This window comes from Borostomias antarcticus, assembly GCF_949987555.1.
Source record: "Borostomias antarcticus genome assembly, chromosome: 15".
NCBI lineage: Eukaryota > Metazoa > Chordata > Actinopteri > Stomiiformes > Stomiidae > Borostomias > Borostomias antarcticus.
Window position 1 is genome coordinate 7085159 of NC_140248.1, and position 27192 is coordinate 7112350.

The 27192-nt window shown below is 46.5% G+C and overlaps 6 protein-coding genes across 6 annotated transcripts; 2 read left to right on the forward strand and 4 right to left on the reverse strand.

The window, feature by feature from the left end:
- Positions 1-3974: 3974 nt before the first annotated feature.
- Positions 3975-4937, forward strand: LOC311318517 (odorant receptor 131-2-like; the record flags this gene model as incomplete). The annotated part of the gene is made up of 1 exon (XM_084449863.1): positions 3975-4937. One exon carries the CDS (start codon positions 3975-3977, stop codon positions 4935-4937), a length of 963 nt encoding a protein of 320 aa, XP_084305989.1.
- Positions 4938-9050: 4113 nt separating this feature from the next.
- Positions 9051-9816, reverse strand: tppp2 (tubulin polymerization-promoting protein family member 2; the record flags this gene model as incomplete). Its single annotated transcript, XM_084449408.1, has 3 exons — positions 9051-9242; positions 9371-9524; positions 9626-9816. 3 exons carry the CDS (start codon positions 9814-9816, stop codon positions 9051-9053), a joined length of 537 nt encoding a protein of 178 aa, XP_084305534.1.
- Positions 9817-12914: 3098 nt separating this feature from the next.
- On the forward strand, positions 12915-15260 carry ftr84 (finTRIM family, member 84; the record flags this gene model as incomplete). Its single annotated transcript, XM_084450439.1, has 7 exons — positions 12915-13487; positions 13601-13696; positions 13803-14036; positions 14147-14303; positions 14394-14450; positions 14575-14628; positions 14719-15260. 7 exons carry the CDS (start codon positions 12915-12917, stop codon positions 15258-15260), a joined length of 1713 nt encoding a protein of 570 aa, XP_084306565.1.
- A 2132-nt stretch (positions 15261-17392) lies between these two features.
- Positions 17393-19397, reverse strand: LOC311319124 (uncharacterized protein). Its single transcript, XM_084450582.1, has 2 exons — positions 18500-19397; positions 17393-18381 (listed from the first exon to the last, which is right to left on the reverse strand). Exons 1-2 carry the CDS (start codon positions 19147-19149, stop codon positions 17544-17546), a joined length of 1488 nt encoding a protein of 495 aa, XP_084306708.1. The 5' UTR covers positions 19150-19397; the 3' UTR covers positions 17393-17543.
- A 447-nt stretch (positions 19398-19844) lies between these two features.
- On the reverse strand, positions 19845-21955 carry LOC311318518 (uncharacterized protein; the record flags this gene model as incomplete). The annotated part of the gene is made up of 3 exons (XM_084449864.1): positions 21825-21955; positions 20778-21476; positions 19845-20676 (listed from the first exon to the last, which is right to left on the reverse strand). Exons 2-3 carry the CDS (start codon positions 21449-21451, stop codon positions 19845-19847), a joined length of 1506 nt encoding a protein of 501 aa, XP_084305990.1. The 5' UTR covers positions 21452-21476; positions 21825-21955.
- A 515-nt stretch (positions 21956-22470) lies between these two features.
- Positions 22471-25981, reverse strand: nfkbib (nuclear factor of kappa light polypeptide gene enhancer in B-cells inhibitor, beta). Its single transcript, XM_084449479.1, has 6 exons — positions 25139-25981; positions 24940-25057; positions 24620-24821; positions 24404-24492; positions 23832-24080; positions 22471-23676 (listed from the first exon to the last, which is right to left on the reverse strand). The coding sequence occupies exons 1-6, from the start codon at positions 25630-25632 to the stop codon at positions 23632-23634; spliced, it is 1197 nt and encodes a 398-aa protein (XP_084305605.1). The 5' UTR covers positions 25633-25981; the 3' UTR covers positions 22471-23631.
- Positions 25982-27192: the final 1211 nt, after the last annotated feature.

The following is a 27192-nucleotide window of genomic DNA, read 5'->3' on the forward strand; positions in this document are numbered from 1 at the left end:
AACGCCCAACCAAGGAGCAGTGGCTAGGTGTTGTGGAGGAGATTTATGTTATGGAGAAGTTAATGCATGCATTGAGGATGCAGGAAGGAAAGTTTGAAGGGAGATGGGGAAAAATGGATGGATTATAGAAGGAAGTGTGATGATACCACTAATATTGAAATTGTAATATTTGAGTAAGAGAAAAGAGCTCCATTGTGACTTGATGGAAGTACCCATAAGCTGTTATTGTTAGTTTTTATGTTTTATTGTATTGTCGTTGTATGGATGGAAAATGCAAATAAAGATGAAAGTAAAAAAGAAAAAGAATATGTATCTTGGCTATTCACTCACCAACAAGCCAGCCGTCACGCGCAGCGCCTGCCTCCAGTCTAGCCCCTACCCTGCTGTGCGCCAGGATGAATGAGTCATGCGTGGAACCAGGCCACCGTGCCACTACACTTGTGATGAGCATGTCGGCGTCACATATGATTTGGCTATTTATAGTGTGCACATTTTTGCGATTCACATAGACGTATTCATTCACTGATGGTGCCCTTATCAATATGTGGGTGCAGTCGCCATCGCCGCCACCTCTTTGGAGTTCTATCTCGGCCAGTAGGCCGAGTAGCGCCGGATTCATTTAGGCTCGCATTGCGCACAGGAGGACTATCATTTATATGCTTACCAAACAGCAAACGGGTCCACATGATCACATATTAATGACAATCTAATTGGTCAACCATTGCCGTTTGATGGAGTGCCTGCATTAGGTGTGTGAGGACATATTGTGCAGAAAGGTTTGGGACAGCGCATAGGTTAAGTTTGGGGAACAAATCCATATCGGACCATTAATGAGCCGGTTAGAGGACACGATCTTGCATTGAGATATATGTTTGTGCTGAATTGGGCTATTAGCCTACATGATTGTGCGTTTATAAACTCTCGCTCTTCCTCTCTCCATCAAACATTGTAATTTACCGACGCACCACCGGCGTCGCCAGTTCCCCCTGTGTTCAAAAAGGGTGTAAAAAAACGTCTAAGGGCCCGTCCCCACTGGTCAACTGTCACTCGCGTCAATTTCCGCGTCCAGTTCAAAACCAATGGCGAGCGTTTGCATCGAATGATCTTCCGGTCGCGGGGAAACGCACTGGCGGCGCGTCGCGGAGTCACGAGCTAATTAGCATAAAATAGACATCCATCCTATTTTATGCTAATTTACGCGAGCAGTGTCCAATCAGGAGAGGGTATTACACGTTCGTGTGGATTTTTGCTCTCCCAGCTGTATTGCATGTCCCTGCATTAGCATTGTGAAGTATCTGCCAGAGCTCCAGGAACCCCTATGCCAAGCCGAGCTGCATCACATTCTGGGCCGGCCACAATGTGATGCAGCTCGGCTTGGCATAGGGGTTCCTGGAGCTCTGTAGCCTGGCTATACGATCGCGAAACCTGTGAACAAAATAATACCACCTACGAGCAAATATAACCTTCTCCTTCATCCTCACTAGATGCCCGAACCACCTCAGCTGGCTCCTTTCGACACAAAGGAGCAGCAGCTCTACTTGTCTAGTCTCTCCCGGATGGCTGAACTTCTCACCTGATCTCTCAGGGAGACTCCCGCCACCCTCAGGAGAAAACTCATTTTGGCCGCTTGTATCCGTGATCTCGTTCTTTCGGTCATGACCCATCCTTCATGACCATAGGTGAGGGTGGGGACGAAGATAGACCGGTAGATCGAGAGCTTTGCCTTTTGGCTCAACTCTCTTTTTGTCACACCAGTGCGGTAGAGGCGACTGCAGAACCGCACCAGCTGCTCAGATTCTCAGGCCAAACTCCCTCTCCATGGTTCCCTCACTCGTGAACAAGACCCCCAGATACTTGAACTCCTTCACTTGGGGTAAGGACTCATTTCCTACTCGGAGCGTACAAACCACCGGTTTCCTGCTGAGAACCACGGCCTCAGATTTAGAGGTGCTGATTCTCATCCCAGCCGCTTCACACTCCAGAGAGTGCTGGAGGTCGCAGGCCGATGATGCCATCAGGACCATATCATCTGCAAACAACAGCGACGCGATCCTCAGCTCCCCGAACTGCAAACCCACCTCCCCACGGCTACGCCTCGATATCCTGTCCATGAAAATCACAAACAGGATTGGTGACAAAGCGCAGCCCTGGCGGAGGCCAACCCCCACCGGAAGGTAACCGACTTACTGCCGAGGACACGGACACAGCTCTCGCTCTGGGTGTACAGGGATTGGATGGCCTTAAGTATGGACTCCCCTCACCCCATACTCCCGCATAACCCTCCACAAGATCTCTCGAGGGACCCAGTCATAAGCCTTCTCCAAATCCACAAAGCACATGTTGACAGGTTGGGCAAACTCCCAAGCCCCCTCCAAGATCCTTGTGGGGGTGAAGAGCTGGTCGGTGGTTCCACGATCAGGACGGAATCTGCATTGTTCCTCTTCAATCTGAGGTTCGACTATCGGCCGGACCCTCCTTTCCAGCACCTTAAGAGTACACTTTCCCTGGGAGGCTGAGTAATGTGATGCCTCTGTAATTGGCAGACACCCTCTGGTCCCCTTTTTTAATATTGGAACCACCACCCAAGTCTGCCACTCCTTTGGCACTGACCCGGGCTTCCACGCAATGTTAAAGAGGCATGTCAACCAAGACAGCCCCTCAACACCCAGAGCTTTCAGCATTTCTGGACGGATCTCATCAGTCCCTGGGGCTTTGCCACTGTGGAGTTGTTTGACTACCTCAGTGACCTCCTCCAGGGAAATTGACGATGACCCCCTTCATCTTCCGGCTCTGCCTCGATCGTAGAGGGTGGGTTAGTCGGGTTCAGGAGTTCCTCAAAGTGCTCCTTCCAATGCTCAACGACCTCCTCAGCTGAGGTCAGTAGCGTCCCATCCTTGCTGTACACAGCTTGGATGGTCCCCCGCTTTCCCTTCCTGAGGTGTTGGATGGTCTTCCAGAAACATCTTGGTGCCGACTAAAAGTCGGAGATTTCCAGGATTTCTCGTTGTATTACATTACATTACATTACAGCCATTTAGCAGACGCTTTTATCCAAAGCAACTAACAATAATTGCATTTAACGTAGGAAGAGCCAATGTACTACTACTTGCCAGAACTCACAAGTGTATCTTCTTCTCTCTAAAACAAGTGACTAAGAGCATAATCTAGTGCTGAAAGCAAAGTGCAAAAATAGCAATCTAAAGTACTGTGCAATATAATATAATACAATAAAATACAATAAGTGCTTAGGCGGGAGGATTGTTGTAGTACTTCTTAAAGTGATGAGTTTTGAGCCTGCAACGAAAGATGGGCAGCGACTCTGCTGTCTTGACATCAGTGGGCAGTTCATTCCACCACTGCGGGGCCAGGACAGAGAAGAGCCGTGACCGTGTCGATCGACCGCAGGAGCCTCGGAGTGACGGGGCAACCAGTCTTAATAGGCTACATCCATGATCAGTTTCGCCATCCATGCTAAAGCTAAGCTAACATTGACGTTGTTGTTGGTTTACTAGCGGATGTTGATGTGGTTACAGCGAGACCGGAATCGGAGTAGTTGGAGTGCGCTTGGGTGTCCCTGTGGCGCGGGCACAGTGTGATTACACAGTACAGCACTTAAAATGATAGGTTGCAAGAGGAGCACACAACCACTCAGCTCATATGGAAGGCTGAGGGAACAACAGCCTCAGAGGACTCTGCTGCACTAGCAAAGCTGGTAGCTTGAAACCGATACAGTTCTTGAGTCTTAAGATTTGTATTAAAATGACCAATGTCATGGTAGTTATTTCTATCATGTTGTTGTTATTTGTATCAGAATGACATTGTTTTCTATTATTTTTTCTACATCTACTACTGTATGTTCTGTGTACTGTAGTCCAGTAGATGACTCAAAAATGACAAACTTTTAAATGGAAATTTGACATTTGACTTGTTTACACTAAAGAACTTGCCATAGGTTCCATTCAACGGAAGCCGCCATGGCCAACAGTTCTGAGTCTCTGACTCTGCTTCAGCTGCAGGCCATGCCTCTGGCCATCACAAATGTGCGCATCTTTAAGATGTTCCTTGTGATGGGGACTCACTTGCTCTTCATCTACATTAACCTGGTCATGCTGTTCACAGTGTGGAGCAAGCCCTCTTTCCGCCACACTGCCCGCTACCTCCTGTTTGCCCACATGCTATTCAATGACACCCTCCACCTGACCGCCAGCCTGCTGCTCTACATACTGGGGGCCTTCTATGTGATGCTGGTGCGTGCTGCCTGTGCCCTTCTGGTCCTGCTTTCTGCCTGCACCTTCACCAACGCGCCCCTCAACCTGGCCGTCATGTCTCTGGAAAGGTACACGGCTGTCTGCTTCCCGCTGCGACACAGCGAGCTGGCCACGCCCCAGAGGACCCGGCTGGCGGTGGGGCTCGTGTGGGGGCTGGGCTGCATCGACATTGTAATTGATGTGTGTGCTCTCTTCCTCACAGAGCCGTCCTTCTTCTTGTCACCTGCAGTGTGTATGATCGAGCATCTGCAGAAAGCGAGATGGCAGCAAGAGAAAGGCTTGGCCCTGAACGTGCTGCTCCTTGTGGCGGTGGCCACGGTGCTCGTCTTCACCTACGTGGCCATCATGTTGGCGGCTCGCTCCGCGTCCTCTGACCCGCGCTCAGCGCGGCGGGCCCTGCGCACGGTGCTGCTGCATGCCCTCCAGCTGGGCCTGTCCCAAATGTCCTTCTTGTATTTGCTGGTGGAGAGCTTGCTAGCACAGCTGCCCCTGGCCGTCTACGTTCAGATGCGCTTCGTCAACTTCCTGGTGGTGCTTCTCCTTCCACGCTGCCTGAGCTCTCTCATCTATGGTCTTAGGGACGAGACCTTCAGGCCTCTCTTCAGACAGCGCCTCCTCTTCTGCAATGCCAGGAGAGTGCCCCTGCCCCGGACTTCAAGAAAACGCTAACGTTAAACAGCACCTGCACAAATGTCTCTCAGTTGTTTGATGTTAAACTTGAATGACTGTGCTGATAAAGGCTTATTATGATCAGTCTATCTCATCAAGATATACTGTAGATGTGAAAGTAATCATGGTCACTGCGTTGATTCATTTCATGTTGACTTTTATTCCTAAAGCTCTCCTTGGTGTTGTCCCATCCTATCTAGGAAACTACCTAATTAGGAATCAAGGACATTACATTTTACGATCATCTGACTTCTTTACACTGACTGTCCCTCGAGTGTTCACAGAACTGGGGAAAAAGGCATTTCGCTATGCTGCTCCCTTGGAATTCGTGGCAAGCTGACTTAAAATTGCCTGAACTGATCCCGTTTGACAGCTTTGTGGAAATTCTCAAGGATAAGGAACTTGAAGGCATTGGGGTTTGTCACTGCTTTTAAATCAGTTGTTATACCTCTAACTTGATCTTATTTTATTTATTGTATGTATGCTATTTGTATTGTAACCTTTTGTATTGTAATTTGCTGCCTCTTGGCCAGGTCGCTTTTGAAAAAGAGATTCTTTATCTCAATGAGCTTACCTGGTTAAATAAAGGTCTAATAAAATATTTCTTCAAGGCCAAATTCAATGTATATGAAGTCCCTCTCATTGATTTAGATGTTGTGAAAATAATACAGTGGGACCTGCTTCTAATCCAGTGTTTAGTTCTTTAAATGTACTCTCTACAAGGGAAAGGTAGCAAATTGGACAGCAATTTGTTTTTTTGTGTGCTGTGTGTCACTATAGCAGATGAGCTCATTGTCCCAACACCGTTCATAATCAGTGTGATGGGACATGACAGACTGTGTTGCATCAGGCCCTGGTTTCTGTTCTGGTGCCATGAGAGGATAGAGATGTTACAGCGTGCAGATTAGGATCATCCCCTCTGACCCTCTCCCCTGCCTCTCATTAACAACAAATATGATGTTCCAATAAAAGTGGTGTATGACAAAGTTTGCTTGCCTACCGTGTGTGTTGCTCAGGGACCAGAGTTTGGTTAAAAGGTCAAATGCACAGAGGCGCATAGGGGACATGATGACCAACAGAAGCCTAATTTAACAATTATTTGTTAATAATTTATGTACCTGCCAATGAGGAGATAATTCTCTAGGCCTAGACTCCAACAACTATCAACAGCTCACAATGCATCATGCTTAATGTGATAGAAAAGATAATGAGTCATCACAAGTTCTCCTCATTCATTTGTTTTAATCATCATTCTTAAAATCCAAAAATGTGAAACATACTGTAGCACAACATGACGCAATCACGCAAAGTAGAACATGAAACAGACAAGGCGTCACAGGAAATGAAAAAAAGCTTGGGAGAGATAAGGATACATGAAACCAAGTTCCAGCATAAAAAAAGGAAATAAGTCGAAAGGCAAAGCCATATGTGACACAAGCTCTTCATGTATATTCATAACTAGTTCTGATACCCATTGGAGCAATGAGAAATTGGCCATTTGGCCAGTATTTCTATTGGCTGGCGGCTTGGATCTGTATTTTATGTTAAAATGAGCCAAAGCGTAAAGTCATTAAAATTCCAGCCCTGTCACGGTCTGCCTGAAGTCCTGTCTAATGATGGACTTTATGATGTATCATCACTAGTCTCACAGAGTCAGACCTCTGTCTGGGACCCCTGTGGATACCCGTGCCAAATATGAATGCTATCAGGCCTACGGTGTCTGAGGAAAGTACGGATAAAGAGACAGACAGACAGGCAGAAAGAGGCAAAGAGTAGCTTAAAGGAGTAGTACAGGGAAAATGCATGTTTAGCCCTGTTTTAAAGGACAATGCTCTTTTGACAACCTGGACCTTATTTACGACATATTATAAAACGTTTGACTCACCGAGATCACTTTGGTGTAGTTCGGAGGCATGTAGAAGAAATTTAAAATCCAGCGCGAGCCAGTATATCCATGTAATGGCGGTGGTCGGGGCACATAGAATGCAGTTTCTAAAAATCTATTTTCTGCCGCGAAACGGTTGTTTTCATCAATCTGTCTTCATGAATCGCTAGTTGTGCTTACATAGAGCATAGGCCTGTGGTGGGTTTTCACATGCCTCTGTAATATGATCTTTAGAAACGTCTTTCGAAACGAAATAGCTTCCTCACTTGCTCCAGTACGCATGCGCACAGCGTGCTGGAGCAACGATTGAGGAAGCTATTTCGTTTCGAAAGACGTTTCTAAAGATCATATTACAGATGATCACATTGAACCACTGTATTATCCCTTTAAAATATAGGCTATTAAAATATATGGAAACCGGTTTGAATTTGTATGATGGAAATGTTAGTTATGGAATAGTCTCACAACATGCAGAGACTGACTTGTGAGTCTAATTATGGAAAGGAAAAATTACATTTTCAGAAATATTGCACTTTCTTATAGTTAGTAGTACTTGAAGTTGACATTGAAGTGGCCCTCCTATGAGTTGACGATACCAGCAGTGGCCCCAAGCCAATGTGAGTTTGAGACCCCTGCTGTAGACTATCATATTCCCTATACAGTATGTCTATTCCCTACAGGTCCATCATATTCCCTATACAGTATGTCTATTCCCTACAGGTCCATCATATTCCCTATACAGTATGTCTATTCCCTACAGGTCCATCATATTCCCTATACAGTATGTCTATTCCCTACAGGTCCATCATATTCCCTACAGGTCCATCATATTCCCTACAGGTCCATCATATTCCCTACAGGTCCATCATATTCCCTATAGGTCTACAGTAGTAATGTGTTACCTGTGGGAGACTAGCGATGAACACAGCCCTACCTAACCCTGTCCATAGCCCTGTCCACAGTCAGTAAGAGGTGTAGGAGGAAACTGCTCATGGTACGGAGGCATCCTGGCCCAGGCGGCCAGCGGGGCCCGCTGGGAACCAGCCTGGGTCCACGTGGTCAGCGCCAGGCTGCATGTGGCCCAGTGAACACCCCCGGAGGTAGAGGTAGCCACGGTGACCTGCTGTGTCAGGAGGATGCTGTCATGGGATGGGAACGGTTGGTGGAGCCAGACTGGCTTTGTTGTTTTTGTGTGTGCAGTACCCCGCAGAATATTGCTAATGCCCCAGTATGTATTCGTACTCGCACATACATTTGTACATTTATGGTGGAGACGCTGTTACTTGTACCCTTGAAAGATGTGTGAAAAAGAAAGTTTTGCGGTGATTGTATACTGTCTGCACCTTTAGTATTTGTGTCCCTGTATGTAATTTTCTCTGTGGACATAAATAAATTGTTAAAATATGTGTTTGTGTGTGTGTGTTGTGACTGAACAAACGTCTGTATGACATGGTCTTCATTGACACATTTATTTGAATGTCTGCGTACAATATTCAGCTCTCCAGAGTACAGGAAGACATGCCACAGTATACAATGCAAAATAGGCAGTGGTCAAGTGGAGTATACTGACTGTTTGAAGGGAGACAAAGCAGAGCTGTGAGTAGCACTCCCAGTCCTCAAGTAGAACTACAATCCACAGTGTTTTCAGGGGAGGAGAGGAGAGGGGCCCCCTCACCCGCCTTTCCTCCTTCCTCTACATGGCCATCAAGACAACCTCACTCACTCATTTACACATCATCTACTGTATAAAGCCAAAGGAGTGCGAGCAGACGGAGCGAAGCTGAGAGCGCCGGTGGAAACAGCCGTGGGTTAAAGCAGTGCATAATGACAGGGCATTCGTGTTAGTAGCAATTGCAATGGTAAGGCACTATGTGTGGATTCGTATGGAGCTCTGTGGGTGAGGACCCGGATTTCAGATGGGCTTGCTAGGGCATTACTGGGATTGCCAGGGGCCTCCCGGGAGCCACTGCAGGTGGATAAATTCAAGGCGACGGTCCCTCGGAAGGTGATGGTCTTGGTTGGCAACCGTTTGGTCACTATTACAGTATATCCAGGTTTACTCCCTTTTATCTATCCCAACTATTCTAACGGCATGTTGAGAGTGAATACATTATGTTATCTAGCGACTGACCGGGTCGTCCTATCTACTCAATATATACACTAATTCACACAGCCCTGGAGGTACAGTATGTGAGGGGTTAGTTTGGGTAGCTCTCTCTCTCTCTACCCTACGAATCCTTGACCTTGTCCTCATAGCTCCCCTGACCCTTGTAGGCGCCCACGTAGCCGCTGGTGTCGGGGGTGTCCGCTCTCCCAGCCTTGCCCTTGCCCTTTCCCCCCTCGTCGAAACGCTCCTTGTGTGACCCCGTGAACTTGGAGGTATCCGTCAGTCTGTCCACCGCTGCTGCCTTCGCCACTCTCTACAAACGGGACAAGAGGGAGAGAACCAGAGAAGGTGACTTGAGGGTCCAAACACCTCCTAACACACACACACACACACACCAAGGGGTGAGAGAGCAGACAAGGCAGCGGTGACGTGGACACTCACGGTGACGCCCGCGTTGGCGGGCTCCTTGCCAGCGATGAGGCCGTAAAGCTGCTGCTGCGCCTCCTCTTGGCCCTTCCCTTTAAAGCGCTTAGGGGCCAACTCTGCCAGAGCCTGGCTGAACTGCTCAAAAGTGATCACTCGAGCTGTCTTTGCCCTGGAACACACTCAGATCATTGTGCAGTGATATCATTGTAGTTTGGGTGTCTTAAAATGGGAGAGAGAGAGAGAGAGAGGGAGAGGAAGATGGTGTCTCACTTGACTTTACTGAAGACGATATCCACATCGGTGGCGGTAACGTTCTTGCCGTCAATGATGCGACAGTCCTTGCAGAGCTTGACAAAGTTCTTGCCGTTCATCTCCTTCCCAGTGGCCTTAGTGTCCCCATGAACGGCAAACTTCCTGAACGAGGTCTCCACCTCTGCCACAGACACTGAGCCCTCTGCCATGCTGGACAACACGCACATGCACACACACACACACACACACACACACACACACACACACACACACACACACACATAGCTCAGTCTGGTAAATGAAGGATCTAAAAGCCCTCTTGGCAATACACTCACACAAATGCACGCGCACACACACACAGATGTGCACACGTTGTTATGACTCCATCAGCTGGACTGATTCTCTCCCTCGCCAAGAAATGGCTGCTATAGTACTCACTTCAGATGGATACGCCCACACTCACTCATGCCCGAATTCCAACAGACAAGTCTCTCTCATCCACACTCCAACACACACATACTCATCCATCTTGAGCTGTTACTGTTCGCTGCTCTCCGAGAGGCCCTGAATTCAATGAGGCTCAATGACAGAACCGATGCTGGGAAGCAAGCTGTCACTGGGTTGAAATGTTCTATGAATATATATTTCAAATGTATATTTCAAAATGACAATGAACATGAAATAATATACTACCTTGTCCATACAACGGCTTTCAATCTAAATATGAAAGATGTGCTGCTCTGTTACACCAGGGATATAAATAACTGGATAATAACACGAAAATATGACATATATCGAATTGAAATGGAACAGTTCTCAAATAAAGCAAATTTGAAATTTGATGTGTCAAGCGGATGTTTAAAATGGATGTTTATGCCTGGAACTAGAGCTAAACTAGCTACACATAATGCCTGAACAACCCTGTCTGTTCTCTCTCTACTGTCTCTGGTCCATGTTTACACTAGCATACACCAGGTAGAGTTGATATGTACCTGTTAGGTAGAGGAATGCTGAGCGATGATGCTGGAGGGAAGCCTGTGCTGATGCTACTGTGTCTCCTCCACTCCTCTTAGCTACTCACAGTCCTTTCACAATGTCGAGAGAGGGATGGAGAGAGAGAGGGAGGGGGAGAGAGCAGGGAGGAAGAGTACCGACCAGCACAAGCTATGACATCATATGCACCATGTCCCTCTTAAGCGCATGCGTTCGCGTTCGTGCTCCACTTCTCTCAGTCCCCCCCTCCCCTCCCCCGTTTCCTCCTCCTCACTCACTCTCTCCCCTCTCCATCCTTCATGTTTCAGCCCACAGCTGTGTGGCTGCCACGCCCTGCTCTATCTGCCGGTCTGTCTCAGGATACAACCATCCCTTTGTCTGGGGGAACATGAAGGCCAGCCCATCCAGTGCTGAGCACACTCAACATAAACAGTTTATGTCCCACCTTTAAACAAAAACCCAAGTGTCCACATAGGACAATGTGTCAGCTGCTTATTTAGGCAATAATTATGCTATGTCAGTTCATAATCAAGATGTAATTGTGAAGCCTATAATTGTATTAATAACCTTTCATGCGTGCCATGGAAAATGTATTGTTTGGGAAAGATACAATAACAAGAGCTGTGATTCCAACACTGACTCAAACACACCCTCTAGTGGTTGGTCAGGTGCCTGTGCAGTCTATTTATGTCAAACGTATTTGGGAGTGCTTGCTTTGTCCTTGGGGACAAACCCAGGCTTTAACCTTGTTCTTAAGGACGTGTTTACCGTCATGCTCTGTCTCCATGGTGGGGCCTTTAATGGTTGTAATCTATTATCTTTCAGAGAAGAGCTGTTTTGACATCATCAGCCATCATGAAACTAATTGTTTTGTCAATACTAAAATCAGACTTCCTCCGCATATTCATTTTTTGGGCCATGACAAACAAGAGGTCAAACAAGTCACAAACACAACAAAAAACACAAACAAGTCCCACAGGAGAGTAAAGGAAGTAACGGAATAACAAATATTTAATAATAATAATGAATCAGATAATCAAACAAAGCAAACAAAAGAATGTGCTCAGGGAGAGAATCTCCAAGCTATCTGAGGACAGCAGGCTTTTGTATCCGGGCCCCCGCTGGACGAGGGTGAACGCCCTCCCAGCGCCGCTCTTCAAAGAGAAAACACACACAGGAAGCACAGCCAGAGTGGGAGGGTCCGTCACATCAATATACGAGGTGCGACCGAAAAGTCCCCGGATTGTGTCAGCCAAGCTCATGCCTCTATTTGAATTGAAAAAACAATGATATCCCTTTGTTGCCCTATATCTCACTACTATTATGGTATAATATTGTTCACCTCACTCAATTGGTGCTTCTGTAACAGGCTGTTATGTAGAGTGTCGCAGGGGGTAGCTTGTCACAGTTGTGGCACTTTTCTCTACCAACAATTTTATTACAATAAAGAAAGTACACTCTCAAAACATTTTTATTACAGATAAATGCACTTCTGCATTCGCTTTTGCCACCCACCTCCGTGGAAGAGATCAAAAGCCACCGTGAGTGGGGAACTAAGGGTGGCAAATGGGTGCCATGGGTGGCAAAAGCGAATGCAGAAGTGCATTAACTCTGGGGGGGACCACTTTGAGGGGGACAATGTGTAATTTCTCTGCAGATTATCTAATAAAAATGTTTTGAGAGTGTACTTTCTTTATTGTAATAAAATTGTTGGTAGAGAAAAGTGCCACAACTGTGACAAGCTACCCCCTGCGACACTCTACATAACAGCCTGTTACAGAAGCACCAATTGAGTGAGGTGAACAATATTATACCAGAATAGTAGTGAGATATAGGGCAACAAAGGGATATCATTGTTTTTTCAATTCAAATAGAGGCATGAGCGTGGCTGACATAATCCGGGGATTCGGTCACACCTCGTATACGCTGAAAAAGCACACTTGTAAGTTCTCCATTAATATCATGACCAGTAGAGGTTTGACTGTGCTTTCGGTGACTGCATCTGTAAACGGTCAACAAAAAGGCAGGTTCATCAACATGATAAAGACAAAGGTGTGCTCCTTTGTAACCCTGTATGTACATTCCGCTATGGTCACATTCTGAACCCAGTTTCATGCAGGTACTGAAAGTGCTTGGGTATGTGGGAAGACCTTTCCAACGTCTGTTTATGGTCAAACACAGCCTCGCCTATAAGTACTGGTGGTGCGGTCAGACCTCCTGTTCGACCTTCTCTCCTGCGGCTGAACAGGTCAGAGGACGTCTCCGTTCTGTGACTAGTGGTTTGTTTCTGTCTCAGTCTGGCCACTGCAGCACCATGGCTGACGGCAGCTTCCCCCTTCCCCCGGACTCCTACACCTGCCCTCTCTGTATGGACCTGCTGAGGGACCCTGTCACCATATCCTGTGGAGACACCTTCTGCCTGGAGTGCATCAAGATCTACTGGGACCAGTGTGACCACGCCGGGGTGTACAGCTGTCCCCAGTGTAGGGCCACCTTCACCCCACGGCCCGTGCTCAGGCGCAACGTACCCAACGTGACCCAGGAGTGGAGACAACTGCCGGAGCTCACGCCCTTCCCCCACCTCCAGAGGGACTCTCTGTGTGACTTCTGCGTGGGCCGCCGCAGCAAGGCTGTCAAGTCCTGCCTCATGTGCCTGGCCTACTACTGCGAAACCCACGTCAAGCCCCACTACGAATCGGCCACCTTCAAGAGGCACAAGCTGGTGGACGAGACGGGTCACCTGGACAGGAAGATCTGCCCCCAGCACGAGAAGGGTCTCGAGCTGTTCTGTCGCTCCGACCAGATGTGCGTCTGTGTGCTGTGCACCGTCAGGGAGCACCGCAGCCACAACATCATCTCAGCAGAGGAGGAGCGCGCAGAGAAACAGGTGAGTCGAACAGTCCGACCGGTCACATGCGTATGTGGTATCACAGCTTCTCACTGTTACTGTCCTCAGAAATCCAATATTCTTCACTGTTCTCAAGAGAATCTCTATGACAGAAATCCCTGGTGGTGACCCAATCTGAGGTCCAGCACATCATCCAGGAGAGGATGAAGGAGCTGCAAGACTTGAGACACAATGTCGATGTTCTCAAGGTAAGGTCCGCTTTACATATGACAGCACGCGGTATTCCTTACATACATCCAATCTGTACATAGAAGCAGGTGTGACGAAAGCTCCCCTCGCTCTCCTTCTCTTCAGAGCGGTGCCCAGCGGTCGCTGACGGACAGTGATAAGATCTTCCACGAGATGCAGCAGGCGGTGGAGCGTTGGCACGCAGAGATCAGCCAGCTGATCAAGGCCAACATGCAGGCGGCCATGTCGCAGGCTGAGGGCTACGTGGAGCGTCTGGAGCAGGAGATCATGGAGCTGCAGCGCAGAGATGCGGAGCTGCGGCAGATTCTCGACACAGAGGACAACATCCACTTCCTACAGGTAGGGAGTCCCACAGGACACACGCCAAACTTGGCAGATTCACAAGACATTAAATCTAGGAAACTCTACTAGAATGGCTGTCAAATCCCTGCGTCTCCGATGTTGTGTAGAATTTCCCTACACTGTGTGTACCTCCGGAGCCCATGGTGCCAAAAGTGCTGATCAACCCCCAGTTCTCCTTCGGTGAGATGGCCAAGACAGCTTCTGACATGAAGGAGCATGTAGATGACATCTGTAAGAAAGAGCTCAGCAAAATCGCTAAGACAGGTGAGTCTAGAGGAACAACAAATACTGTACTTACAACATTGCCTTGGTAGAACATTTTCATCCTAACAGACTTTAATTTTACATTCACAGTGAGTGACACTCCAGTGTACATCCTTCTACCAAGGAGTGGAGAAAAACATATCAAAGGTACTGTAGGCACCGACATGATCCACTTTGACTTATCGTTTGTGAGATGTATTAATTCTGTAAATATTTTCCAATTGCATTCACAACTCAATAATGCATGCACTTGGTTTATAATCAAATACAGATCCCTCCCGAGTAGATTATCGGGAGCCCAAAACTAGAGCAGACTTCCTGAAATGTGAGTCGTCTTTTAATCCATACCAACATCGCTGATTTACACTTCTACATTTCTACATTTCTACTAACACCTTTAATGATTGTTTCTCAGATTCCTGTCGCCTGACCTTTGACCCAAACACATCCTACAAAGAGCTGGTTCTGTCTGAGGGGAACCAGAAAGTGACCCGCAAAAAGACCGTCCAGTTCCTCCCTGACCACCCTGAGCGCTTTGACGGCTTCTCACAGGTGCTGTGTAAGGAGTCTCTGGGAGGGTTCAGGTACTACTGGGAGGCAGAGTGGAGCGGGGAGTTCTCCATCGGGGTGGCCTACAAGAGCATCAGCCGCAAGGGCAAGAACTCTCACAGCCTGCTGGGCTACAATGACAAGTCCTGGAGTCTGCTCTGCTCCGACTCCGGCTACTCCGCCTGGCACAACAAAACAGACAAAGATTTGCCTGGCAGTCCGCGGGCCACGAGGATCGGTGTGTATCTGGACTATGCTGCCAAAACTGTGGCCTTCTACTCAGTGTCAAACAGCATGGAGCTCATCCACAAGTTCCAGGGCCAGTTCTCTGAACCTCTGTATGCAGGCTTTGGTGTGGGCTCCTCAGTGTCTCTCTGTCAGATCAAAGAGAACAACCGCCCTTACTAAGTTCAGGAATGCAGAGTACAGAGGACTTTAGGTACAGTCAGAACTATAGAACATTCCTGACACACTCATCTATCATTTATAAAACTTTATATGAATTAGGATAAGACAACTTTTTATCTTTAAGTTATCACAAAATTATCTTTTATTTTACTTCATACAAAAAAAACACATCATGATAAACTTGAATCACATTTATCAAATAAAGGTACCATATCGAGCTTGAAAAGGCTTTATGTACAATGTTGTATGACACCCTGCCCCCCCCCCCCCACACACACACACACACACTATACCATCTAGTTCTCTTAAAAAACGTATTTCTCTGTCGGAAACTGATCTCCATACAAAATCTTTAAGGGGAGACACTACAGGCAGAATGGCCTTTTTTCTTCCACTCATCAATTTTCGGATTTTCCCACGTTCTTCTACTATAACATGTACACTATCACTACATTAACACAAAAATCCCAGACTTTATTATAACAGCTATTTTTCAACATTTTATCTTTCCACACCAACTGTATGAAAATAAATGACTTTTTTTCCTATAAGATGTCTTCATGCATTTCTACCAGTTTAATCTTCAAAGAGAGAAAAACATGCATTACACTTTGTCTTAAAACAATTGTTTAAATATGCAAATAACGCAATATCTCAAAAAATATGCATACATTTGCTTATATTTCAGTACCAAATATGTAAACAATGGATAAAGTCAGGTAAACTTTTTAGTGATTAGATGTGGATACTAATACAGAGGGGTAAATACATGACTGTGGGCGAGGGTGCATGTGACCCACCAGTTGGTCTGAACTCAACATTTAACAATCTTAAATGTGACAGCAATTGAAAAGAAATGTGTAAATGTATTAAATTGTGTTTCGAGACATGAGATGCAATTGAAATTGATTCTTGCATCACAAACAGTTATATCTGTGAAATAAACATTCATCAGTTGTTTTCTCAAAATGACATTATTTCAGTACCTGATGTCACTCAGTACCTGCTATCTCAACTTCCAGGGCAGGATATGAAGATGTTTTTATAAAACAAAAGTAAAACTTTAAACCTGACTTTATCCATTGTTTAGATCAGGGGTCTCAAACTCAAATTGGCTTGGGGCCACTGCTGGTATCGTCAACTCATAGGAGGGCCACTTCAATGTCAACTTCAACTACTACTAACTATAAGAAAGTGCAATATTTCTGAAAATGTCATTTTTCATTTCCATAACTAGACTCACAACTCAGTCTCTAAATGTTGGAAGACTATTCCATAACTAACATTTTCATCATACAAATTCAAACCGGTTTCCATTCATTTTCATATATTTTAACAGTTAGTGCTGCAAATCATTTTTCCTTACTTTTATTTTATCTTGAATAGCCTACATTTGTACTTCATTCTGTTTTAGCTGCAATATGCATCACTACTGTAAGCCTGCCCTGGACCTGTACTTGCATTTATTAAAGTTCAAGTTTGTTTCCATTTCTTACCAGACACTTGAATACATTTGTAGGCTACTGCTCTTATTTCTCGCCAGACACTTATCTTGAAAGACTGCTGAGACGTTAGCCCTCTCATCTGTGTGGCTCTTTTTTTCCTCTCGTCTCCCTATGACACTCCATGTTTAGTAATGAATAGCTCTTGACATTATATTCTATTAGAACGGCGACTTTGTTCTTGCATATCAGGCAGGTAGCATTTCAATTGAACACCACAAAAAATACTGCAATGTCCATATTTCTTGAAACTGTCTGTGTTCTTAAAGTTAGTTAACCATGAAAACAGCCTCTCGGTGGCGAGCTTGAGTTTGAGACCCCTGGTTTAGATAGTAGGTACCGATATACAGTATATGTAAATATGCATTTTAATGATATTGCCTAATTTGCATAACGTAAACATTCGTTTAAAGAGAAAGTTGAATACAAAATATTTCTCTTAATGTGAAGATTAAACTGGTTGAAATTCATGAAGATATCTTTAAAGGAAAAAAAAATCATATTTGACTGTAGTGTCTCCCATTAAAAGTTTTTCCTATTCAAAATAAATCATGAACGCAACATTCAAATGCACTACCACCTTCAAGGATCAAGGACAGCTTACAAAAAAAAACATGCAATGATGCACAGGTAATTTGATTTAAGTGTTTGTGTACAGACAAAACAGACTTTCCAAACCAGAAAATCTGCCTGCACAACAGCGAGCGAGCACAACAGCGAGCGAGCACGATTCACATCGCAGTTCACCGTCATGTTGACCCGCTGTGCAAGCAGGTGGATGTTAGGGTGTGTGCCTGCAATGAGCCATCTGATGTCTCTTCATGGTGTCTTTGAGTTTGAAGGTCTGTCCACAGAAGTCGCAGTGAAAAGGTCTCTCCCTAGAGTGAATTCTGGTGTGTTTGTTCAGAGTCCGGCGGTGGCAGAATGCCTTTCCACAGAGGCCACAGACAAAAGGCCTCTCCCCCGTGTGAATGTTCCTGTGCTCTCGCAGGCTTCTCTGCTGGGTGAAGCAACAGCCACAGTCTGGGCACTGGTGAGAGGGTGAGGACAGGTGAGAATGGAGGGGTGAGGGGACTCTTGGGGGAGTCCTCCAGGTCTGCTGTCCATCCTGAGAGAATAGCCCTGTGTATCCAGCAGAGAGCCCAGTCTCAGCATCCATCATAGCACTATTAATACCCCTCAGTCTGGCTGTCACAGGGCTGTCCTGGACAAACAGATGATAGGTCTCTGGGGCTGTGGGTGACTGTTGGAAAGCCTGGCTGGAGGTCGTGGGTATGGTGGAGGTGAGACTACAGCGTTCTGGAGGGGGGACACAGCCAGATACAGACATGCTTCCCTGTCCTCTTGAGCTCACAGGCATATGGAAAGGCTCTGCTGGGGCCCTGTCTTCAGCCCACTCACTCCCCTCAGAGAAGTCAGGTTCCACTACCTCCTGCTTACAAACCAAGGAGACTTCCTGTGGAGTACTTGCCCGCTGCTCCTTCTCCAGGCTGGGGGTCTCCAGGTCTGGGACCTCCAGGGTTAAGATAGACTCCAGTTTGACCGTCTCCGTCTGGTTAAGAAATGACTCAGACAAAGCATCTGCCTGATCACTGGCACCTTGCCTGATCTCGTCACCCCTGAAAAATAAATTAATAAGATGGCTACCTTAAAGGTATATACTCATACTTGGGGATGTGTATGGAATGTGAGTTCTGGTCTTATTTATCCTTATCCAACATGGAGCCAAATACTTACCCATGCTCTTGTGCGTCTGTGGAGCCATGCTCCGAGTCGGTCTGTGTATCGGCGGAGGCAGCATGCAGGGAGTCTCCACAACCTATCCAGCGCTCTGCCAAGCTGATGGCCTCCTCCATGTCTCTGGGATGTTGCTTCTGCACGCAGACAGCCGCCTCACTCGGTAAAAGGGCTAAAAACTGCTCCATTGCAACACACTGCTCTACTTGTGCAGCAGTCCTGAGGTCAGGTCTTAGCCAGCGCTTGGCAGCAGAGTCTAGCTTCTTACCCAGCTCCCTGACTCCCTTATGTGGGTCATACTTCAGAGATAGGAAGTCCTGTCGACTCTGGTCCTCCACAGTCCACGATTCTGTATCAAGTAACCTCTGGGGCCTGTTAAGATTGCTTTTCATCTGTACTTCAGCTTGGAACAACTCAGTCAGCCTTGTGCACCACTCTGCTGAGTCTCTATTCTCGACCGTCATGCTGGGTGTACTCTGCTTGTTCTTGTCCTGAGACAAAGGGATATCCAGTGTTCTAGATAAGCCATCTTTGAGAAGCTCTCTCAGGACCTTTGCCTGTATCTCTCCCTGCTTGGTCAGAGCCTGCAGCTGCAATTTATGTACGTCAAGCAAGGACACTAGAAACTCTGTAACATCCACTGCGACCATAGCTAAGGATTGCGGAACACAAGCCTAAATGTTATGTCGTACGTTACAAACGCATTCACAAAAACAACGTTACACGTTTAACAAAAATCAGGATAACGTTACCTGGGCTTTATAGTTAGGTGTATAGCTAACTTACATAGACAAGTTACATAGCTAACGTTAGCTAATAACGCTAGCTAGCTAGATTCATAACATGAAGATAGCTAGGCTTAGCTAATGCAAGCGTAGCTGGCAAATACCGCCTCAAAAACACTAACAGCAATGAACAAATTGTCTAAAGCGAGTGTGTAGCGAGTTTTAAAATCAGTGTAAAAATCGCACACAAAATATCGTCGAAGTGACGGTAAAGATAGCTCCCTAGATCATTACTGTAACGTTAGCAATGCTAGCTAGTTTGTGAACAGCCTTCAAATGGAGGGAATAGGAACTGTTGAACATCCTTGGAACACGCCAGGGGGAACATTTACCACGTTACACAAAAACAAAAGTCACAACAGAGATACGCCCTTAATACATCCATGGATACGCCTTACTTGCTAGTTAGGAACAAGCATAAACATAGAAAGAGCAGCTTAAGCAGGTTACACTGCACCGTTGCATGAAGGAAGATCTGAAATGCTTTCTTGTATTTCTTGGATCTCCAGTTTCTGAACAGTTTAGTCTCCATTTCAGATGTTGTTGAAAGACACAATGCTCTAATTAGTCAAATGTTTATTCACATCTTGTGTCCCTTCAACCATGTGAGTTCGCAGATGCCTCTTCAATGTATCATTGAGTTTGAATGTCACTCCACAGTGGGCACAGAGGAAAGGCCTCTCCTGAGAGTGAAGCACAGTGTGTTTCTTCAGAGTTCGACTATGGTGAAAGCCCATCCCACAGACAGCACAGCGGAAGGGCTTCTCTCCCGTGTGGATGTTGAGGTGCTGCAGGAGTCCGTGCTCCTGGCTAAACTTTTTCCCACAGTACTGACAGGTGTAGGGCCGCTCCCCCGTGTGGGTTCTCAGGTGACATTTCAGATTGTACTTGTCCCTGAATTTCTTCCCACATTCAGGGCAGCTATGGATTTTGGCGTGATTCCGGCGGTGCTGGGTCAGGTCCTTCTGGGACTCAAATCTTTGGTCACATTCCAAGCAGGGAAACATCTTAAAAGCCCCGCAGCTGTGCCTGTGCAAGTGGTGAGTCCTGATGTCGTGTTTGCCACAGTCCTGCAGATAAGAGGGTGTTTGAAGGGCAGTCTCTCCATGCTCAGAAGCAGACACGTCTCTCCTGATCTTCTCAGACGCAGGTACCATATTTGTCATGTTTCTTAGCTGATACCTCTCAATACTGATAGCATTACTTCCAATCCCTGAGGCATGTCCTGTTTCACTGTACAACCCATTATTGTCTATCTCTTCAACTACATGTACACTCTCTCTCAATAAATACTCTTCATCTACAAATGCCTCCTGCTTGACAATCTGTCTGTCAACAGGCCCCCACGTGTCTCTTCCTTCCATCTTCTCAGACACAATATTATCGGCACAACTGAAAATAACATAAGAGAATTTGTTAATTGTGAATGTATCATGTCTGCCATTAGGATTGAATTCAGTCTAAGTGATATATTATTCAAGCATCTGCCTTACCCTGGTTCCTGGTCCTTGTTAGTCTGGTCTGCAGGATGTCCTTCTCCATGTGAGTAGCTGTCCATCACACTGCTCTCCTCCTCCTCCCTCAGGTCCTGTAGGTACTCCTCTGCCATGCACATGGCTTGTTCCATGTCCCGAGGGCACCGTTTGAGGACATGGACTCCGACATCCTCGGGCAGGAGGGAGATAAACCTCTGCAGGGCAACACACCTGACCACTTCCATGGCTGTTCTCTTTTCCGGCCTGAGCCAGCGCTGGGCTGCACACTCCAGCCACTGTCCCAGCTCCCTGGGCCCCTTCTGGGGGTCGTACCTCACAGAGCTGAAGTCTTGCTGCTTCTGGATCTCTGTCTCCCTTGCATGGTCTAACAGACTGGCCTTCATCATCCCATAGTCAGGCTCCTCTGCCCTGAGGCTCTCTTCACCCAGGAAACTTGCAAGTCTATATTTTACATTGGAGAGCTTTGAGCTTGTGAGGGCCTCCTCCAGAAGAATTAGGTGAGCCTCAGCATCATCCATCACATCATCATTGGGCTGCACTATGGGATTAACATCCTCCTGTTCTAGGAGTTGTGCCAGGATCTCAGCCTGGATCTCCCCCTGCTGAGCTAGGGTCTGCTGCTGTTGGCGGTGCACAGCTATGAGAGAGGTGAACAGACGCACGACATCCATAGTTTCTCTAGGAGTATATTTTGATCTGTGTGAAAAACAATGGGCAAGGCAATTAGCTAGCTTTCAGACTAAAACATGATAGCAACAACATTTTCGTAATGTCACAAGATTCCACACACATAGCACCATGCATGAGTTAAGACAAAATATTACGAAAGAACACCTTAATGGTCACTTTGGTTAGCTACACAACCTGCAGGAGTACTAGTAGTAGTAGATAATACTAGCTATCTCACTCCACACGTATATAAGCAATGTACCTAACGCGTTAGCCATCTAGGTAGCCAACAAGAGAAGTTAGCTAACGTTAACCTGAATGTGGTGAAAGGTTAACAGATTCACTGACGTTAGAGCTAGCTAGCAAAATACTTACACGCGTCAGGCTAGTGTTTGTTGTCCAGAAGACAAGACATATGTTATCTAGGGACCTGATTAATTGCTAGCCAATTAAGCTAGACTAAGTCGAATTTAGGTTAGTTAGCTTGTTCGCTAGCTAACGTTAGCAAGCAGATTACGGTTGTTTCCGAGGGGAATGATTTAATCGTAACAACCAGTAAATGGACCGAATAGCCATGCGCACCATGGAGGTATAAGGATGCGCACATCGCACCAGGGGGTAGCGCCATGTCCATAAGGTTAAGATTCTCGTACCCTACCAATAAATAACTTTTCAGTTTTCCAATTCTTAGATTTGCGAAGTCCTCTCAGATCTCACAAGACACGTAAAGTGTCAGCTTAGTGCTGTAAGAATGCAGTGACTATTCTTACGGCGTACCGATGTCAAGGACTTAGCCATAAAATAGCTTAAATATTTGTGTTATGGTTGTGGTTAAGGTTTGTTAGGTTATGAAAACAATTTCCCCAAACCAGATCCAGCGCCGTAAGAAAAGCGGACACGTCTATTCTTACGGCCGCCGTACGAATCTACTGTGTGAATAACTAGTATAGATCATAATTTCTTAGGCTACTGTATTTATTATACAGTTCCAATTACATTAACCATAGACAGCATGCTCTTAATAATGCTAATATACACCAGATTCAAGGAGGGAGACTCAATAAGAAAATCGGGGCTCTCCAACTTTTTTTCTGGAGGGTCCCTGGGCCAATTTCTAAAGCAGCTCAGCCTCTTACTGCCAAACTGTAAATTACACTGTTCTGAGGTGTTCCACAGTTAATCAGAGTATTACCAACTTTCTAATTCCTCAAACAGCATCACAACACTTTCTATTTCCATGATTAGTACCAATGTTTTTTTCCCTCAATCCCCACATAAACCTAACCTTGGGAGGCATCTCCTCACACTAACATAACCTCACAGGTATGCCCCACACCCGATACTACCTCTTTCTTACCTACACATCCCTTTCTCAAACTTCTGATTAGTCACCATAATACCCATAATTTACATGTAAAAATAAAAAGTAACATGCTAAAAGTCAGAGACAAGATAATTATATGATTGCAGCAGTAATGTTCTAACAGAGAATAGTAACAAAAACAGTCCTCAGATATCAGCTATTTGTCAGTTAGTGCTAACTTTTATCTTCTGTTATACTACATTGATTGAAATATAGCTTTAATCATTGGGGTCGTTTTACAACCACAGATTAATCTAGCCCTGGACTAATAACTTGCACGCGGTGTCTGGGAAACCTAGAAGGAGGTCAACGCTTATCTAACTAGTAAAAGGGTATTCAGAAATCTGAACCATGTGTATTACGTTTTCCCTACACAGAGGATGTCAATCATCTCCAAGCATGGAATTCAAACAAAAACAAAGAGCTAATAGTGTACAAGAGATGTGTCCACTGGGGGGAATGGAAATGGTTCCAGTTTCACAAAACACTCCTGAAACCAAGGATGGATTATTCTCCCATGGGGTAGGAAAAATTACTCTTGTTGTTGCTTTGACCCTGACACTGAAACCGCCTGGTCTAATTACAATAAGCTTGCCCCAAGGAGGGAGTCTCAATCTCCACAGCAATAAGTATGATCAGTCAAACTGAACAATTTTGTTCCAGGCTGAGTGGAGAACTTGGGTTCATTTGCCCTGCTATATACAAATTACAGGCACATAACACAAACCACACATACCCACACACAAATGAACATTAGCACATTTATCAGAAGCCCAACGGCAGTGCCATAACCACACGTAGCAGTGTCCATGTTCATGGTTAGTGTACACGTTGACCATTGATGACGACGTCGTCAAATTCTTCCTAGAAGAGACAAACACAGAGGGAACAAGTTATTTCACGCTGCCAAATAATTACACAATAAGTACACTTAGGACAGCCATGTCCCAACAAATCAAAGTGTGCTCTCAATAACAGTAGCAACCATCTTAATCTGTACTCCTCATTCGAACCCTCACCTCTTCACTCTCCCTCTCCTCTTCCTCCTCCTCCTCCTCTTCCTCCTGAGCCCGTGTGTCAGAGGCTCCTCCAGCCTTCAGCAGGGCCTGCACCTCCTTGTTGGGCCTGTGCAGGGCACAGTAGAGGGCTGTGTGGCCTGCGTAGGAGGGCTGGTCCACGTTGGCTCCACCCTGCAGTAGGAGCTGCACCAGCCGGGTGCTCTGGGACTCTACTGCCCAGTGCAGAGGGGAGCGGCCTGAGCCCAGGTCCTGGACGCAGAGACACATGCATGCGCGTGCGCACACACACACACACACATACACATACACATACACACACACACACACACACACACACACACACACACACACACACACACACGTGGGGATAATGAGAGAGAGTCTGTGGACCCAATACATCTGAAACAGATCGAAAAAATGCTTCGCAGCGTTCAGTGAGTGATGGTTTTCAATTGGTATAGTGGTCTAGTGTAATGGTCCTTCTCTCTGACCTTCTAATTAATTATCCCTCTTAGCAAGTGAGGTGACCTTCAGTAGGGAAATAAGAAGGAAATCTCAGGCTTTGTACCTACCCTCTGGTTAACATCTGCTCCAGCCTCAATCAGCATACTGATGATGTCTTCCCTGCCCCTCTGTACTGCCAGATGAAGCGCACTCACCCCTGAGAAAGAATGGATGGAGGAGTAGAGAGACAACGGGGAACATTGTTAAAAAAATATTTAAAAAAAGGCACAGGCAAGAGAGAGACGGTGTCTCCACAGTCCATGCGCCAGTCGAGGGCTGTGTACCCGAGTAGTTGGTGACGTGCAGGTAGTCGGTGCTCTGGCAGTTAGAGGTGATCTCGCGCACGCAGTCCTGCCTCAGCTCCCTGACAGCCAGGTGCAGCGGGGAGTTTCCCCCTCTCTCCTGGAGCTCGGCGCTGGCGCCGCCCCACAGCAGTCCCTTCACACACTGGGGCTGGTCCACAATCACCGCCAGGTGGAGGGCGGTCTGACAGAGACAGTCACACAGAGGGAAAGAACACCGCGATAGGAAGTGTGAACATGGCATCAAAGACCACAGGAGAGCATGATGTATGGTAGTTCTCCGGTATCGCTCCAGTGCTCACCTGTCCCAAATGGTTCTGAATGTCCAGGTAAGGCAGCCAGCTGTGGTCCAGCGCTATCACCCCCAGTAAGTAATGCACAAAAGCCCAGTGCTCATGGATAAAAGCCAGGTGAAGAGCCCTGGAAGAAAATATGTTGGGATCAAACAGACTAATAGCGGCATGCCTGTCTGCAAGTTGAGTGCAGAAGCCCTTTACTCACGTGTCTCCGTCTTCAGAGACAAAGTTCAGTGTGTTGAAGATCTCTTCTCTCCTCCGTCGTTCCTCCTCCGGGTTTGATGCTGCTTGCCTCCCTATATTACCGTCCCCCCCAGCTTCAATGACAACTGGTTCACTCAGGTGCATGGTCCCGAGTTCATGCGATATGTTCCCCATGGTCTCATCTGTTATCGAGTCCCCTATGGCCGAGTCCAGTCTCTCACCGCCCCCCATCGAGTTGCAGTCCATGAGGCGCTTGTCATCCTCGGTGGTATAACTTGTCGTGGTAACGTTATGGAATCGTTGCTCCCAAGACTGCGATCCATCATTGCCGAAGGAGTCGTCCAGGCTCAGGGCTGCTCCACTCAGACAGTCCAGCCCACTGTCGCACCAGTCCTCGGACACTGAACCCAGGGCTTCGCGTTTGTCCATCCCGAAACCCAGATCAGGCCGCACAGACTCCTTCACAGAATCTAACGGAGACCGTATACCAGCCATTGCAAAAATAGTTTGGCTAGCTAGCTAGCGATGTGTTTAAAGTCCCCTGCTTCAATTGTTTTCAGATCGTTCAATCTTTCCAACTGGCTAGTGAGCTAACAGGCTACCGAGAAGCTAACTAGTTATGCTGTCAGGCTGGCTAGTGGCTGGCTAAGCTAGGCTAGCTAGTAAAGGGACCTGATAATAGCGCAAGGCGCTGCAACTAAGCAATAACTGATCTCATCGAAGTTCATTTTTGTAAAGGCTATTCACTGTGTAATAGAAATATGTTACCGCGTGAAGTTGTTTATAGGTCTGGGCACCTCCGAAGGAGTTATATCCTGGGGAATTCCCAAGCCCCCAGTCTAATGTTAGCTAGCTGGACGGATCAAAATACAGTGAAAGTTAGTCTACTGCGCATGTGTCAAACATTCAAGCAAGTGATTCCGTTCTCCTTATGTACTACACTTGTCGACTTCCAATCGTCGCTATATTCTCTCTAATAAGAATTATTTTCTATTCAAGATGAAGACAATTCTATATTCCGATAGATATTTTCCTTGCTCCGACAAGAACAGGACACAAGCCACAATATATTTTCTTGTAGCCCACAAGCAAGCTGCATAGATTTAATTGACCACAGGATGGCGCCATATGTCCATTCATGTGGATTCACAGCGTCTTTAAAACACCATCTTTATTTCCTCTGAGCACTAATAACAAATCATTTGTGGCAAAGACATCAGTAGTAGGCAAAATTGCGATACATCACGCATGGCCTTTGAAATACGTAATCATTGTTCAAAGGCTAATGCATGCATTTATGTTGTAATGAACCTCACGAACAAGAATGCAAAAGGGTTGTTTCAAGGTGAGCATAGCTTATGTGCGTTTGGAAGACAGGCACACTTCATCTACGATGGTCTGATGGACCTTTTCCAGTAATAAAAAGCAAAATAGTACCTTTAACCTTCAGAGCCCTATGCCGCTCTGCTGCCCATAGTGGTGTTAAAAAAAAGGGTGGGGGAAGGCAGCACGTGCCTGATGGATGGCAGTGAGCTGCTGTCAGGGAGGAGGCTACTGCCACCTAATTCATGCAGCCTCCATGTATTGATTGGTGGATGTGCGTGTATGCAGGTGGGGGGTGGGCGTAGCGAGTGCATAAAGAAAAACAGAGCATGACATACTATCAGGCAGTTGCCATGGTTAGGCAGTCGTCCAGTGTGTGTGGTGGTGCCCGAGACTCGGAGCATTATCATGGTAGCTGCAGCTCAGCACCTATAGCCCCGGTGTCCTGTACTGTACGTCTGCAGGCAGGGCTGTTGGGGGAGGGAAGGGTGGGGGGAGAGAGTCGAGGGGAGGGAGCAGATGATCACCCTTCCACAGCATGAAAAGCGCTGGCCTATACACTTTTTTACACCCCTTTTTACACTCTTCTGTAGACATTCTTCAACGTCGACAGTAACACAAGGAATTCGTCCCTCATCCACCCAACCAACTCCTAATCCACCCCCTTTCATCGTCAGACCACTGGTGATCATGTAGGAAATCTTGAGCAAAAATGACACTCTAAAGTCAGCA

Excerpts from the sequence above, each read along its gene's own strand:
- LOC311319124 (XM_084450582.1), bottom strand. The coding sequence starts at position 19,149 with ATGGTCGCAGTGGATGTTACAGAGTTTCTAGTGTCCTTGCTTGACGTA. Across the intron at positions 18,382-18,499 it reads ACAGACGCACAAGAGCATGG|GGGTGACGAGATCAGGCAAG; the intron begins GTAAGTATTTGG and ends TTTATTTTTCAG.
- nfkbib (XM_084449479.1), bottom strand. The coding sequence starts at position 25,632 with ATGGCTGGTATACGGTCTCCGTTAGATTCTGTGAAGGAGTCTGTGCGG. Across the intron at positions 25,058-25,138 it reads GTCTCTGAAGACGGAGACAC|GGCTCTTCACCTGGCTTTTA; the intron begins GTGAGTAAAGGG and ends ATTTTCTTCCAG. Across the intron at positions 24,493-24,619 it reads GCACGTCACCAACTACTCGG|GGGTGAGTGCGCTTCATCTG; the intron begins GTACACAGCCCT and ends ATTCTTTCTCAG.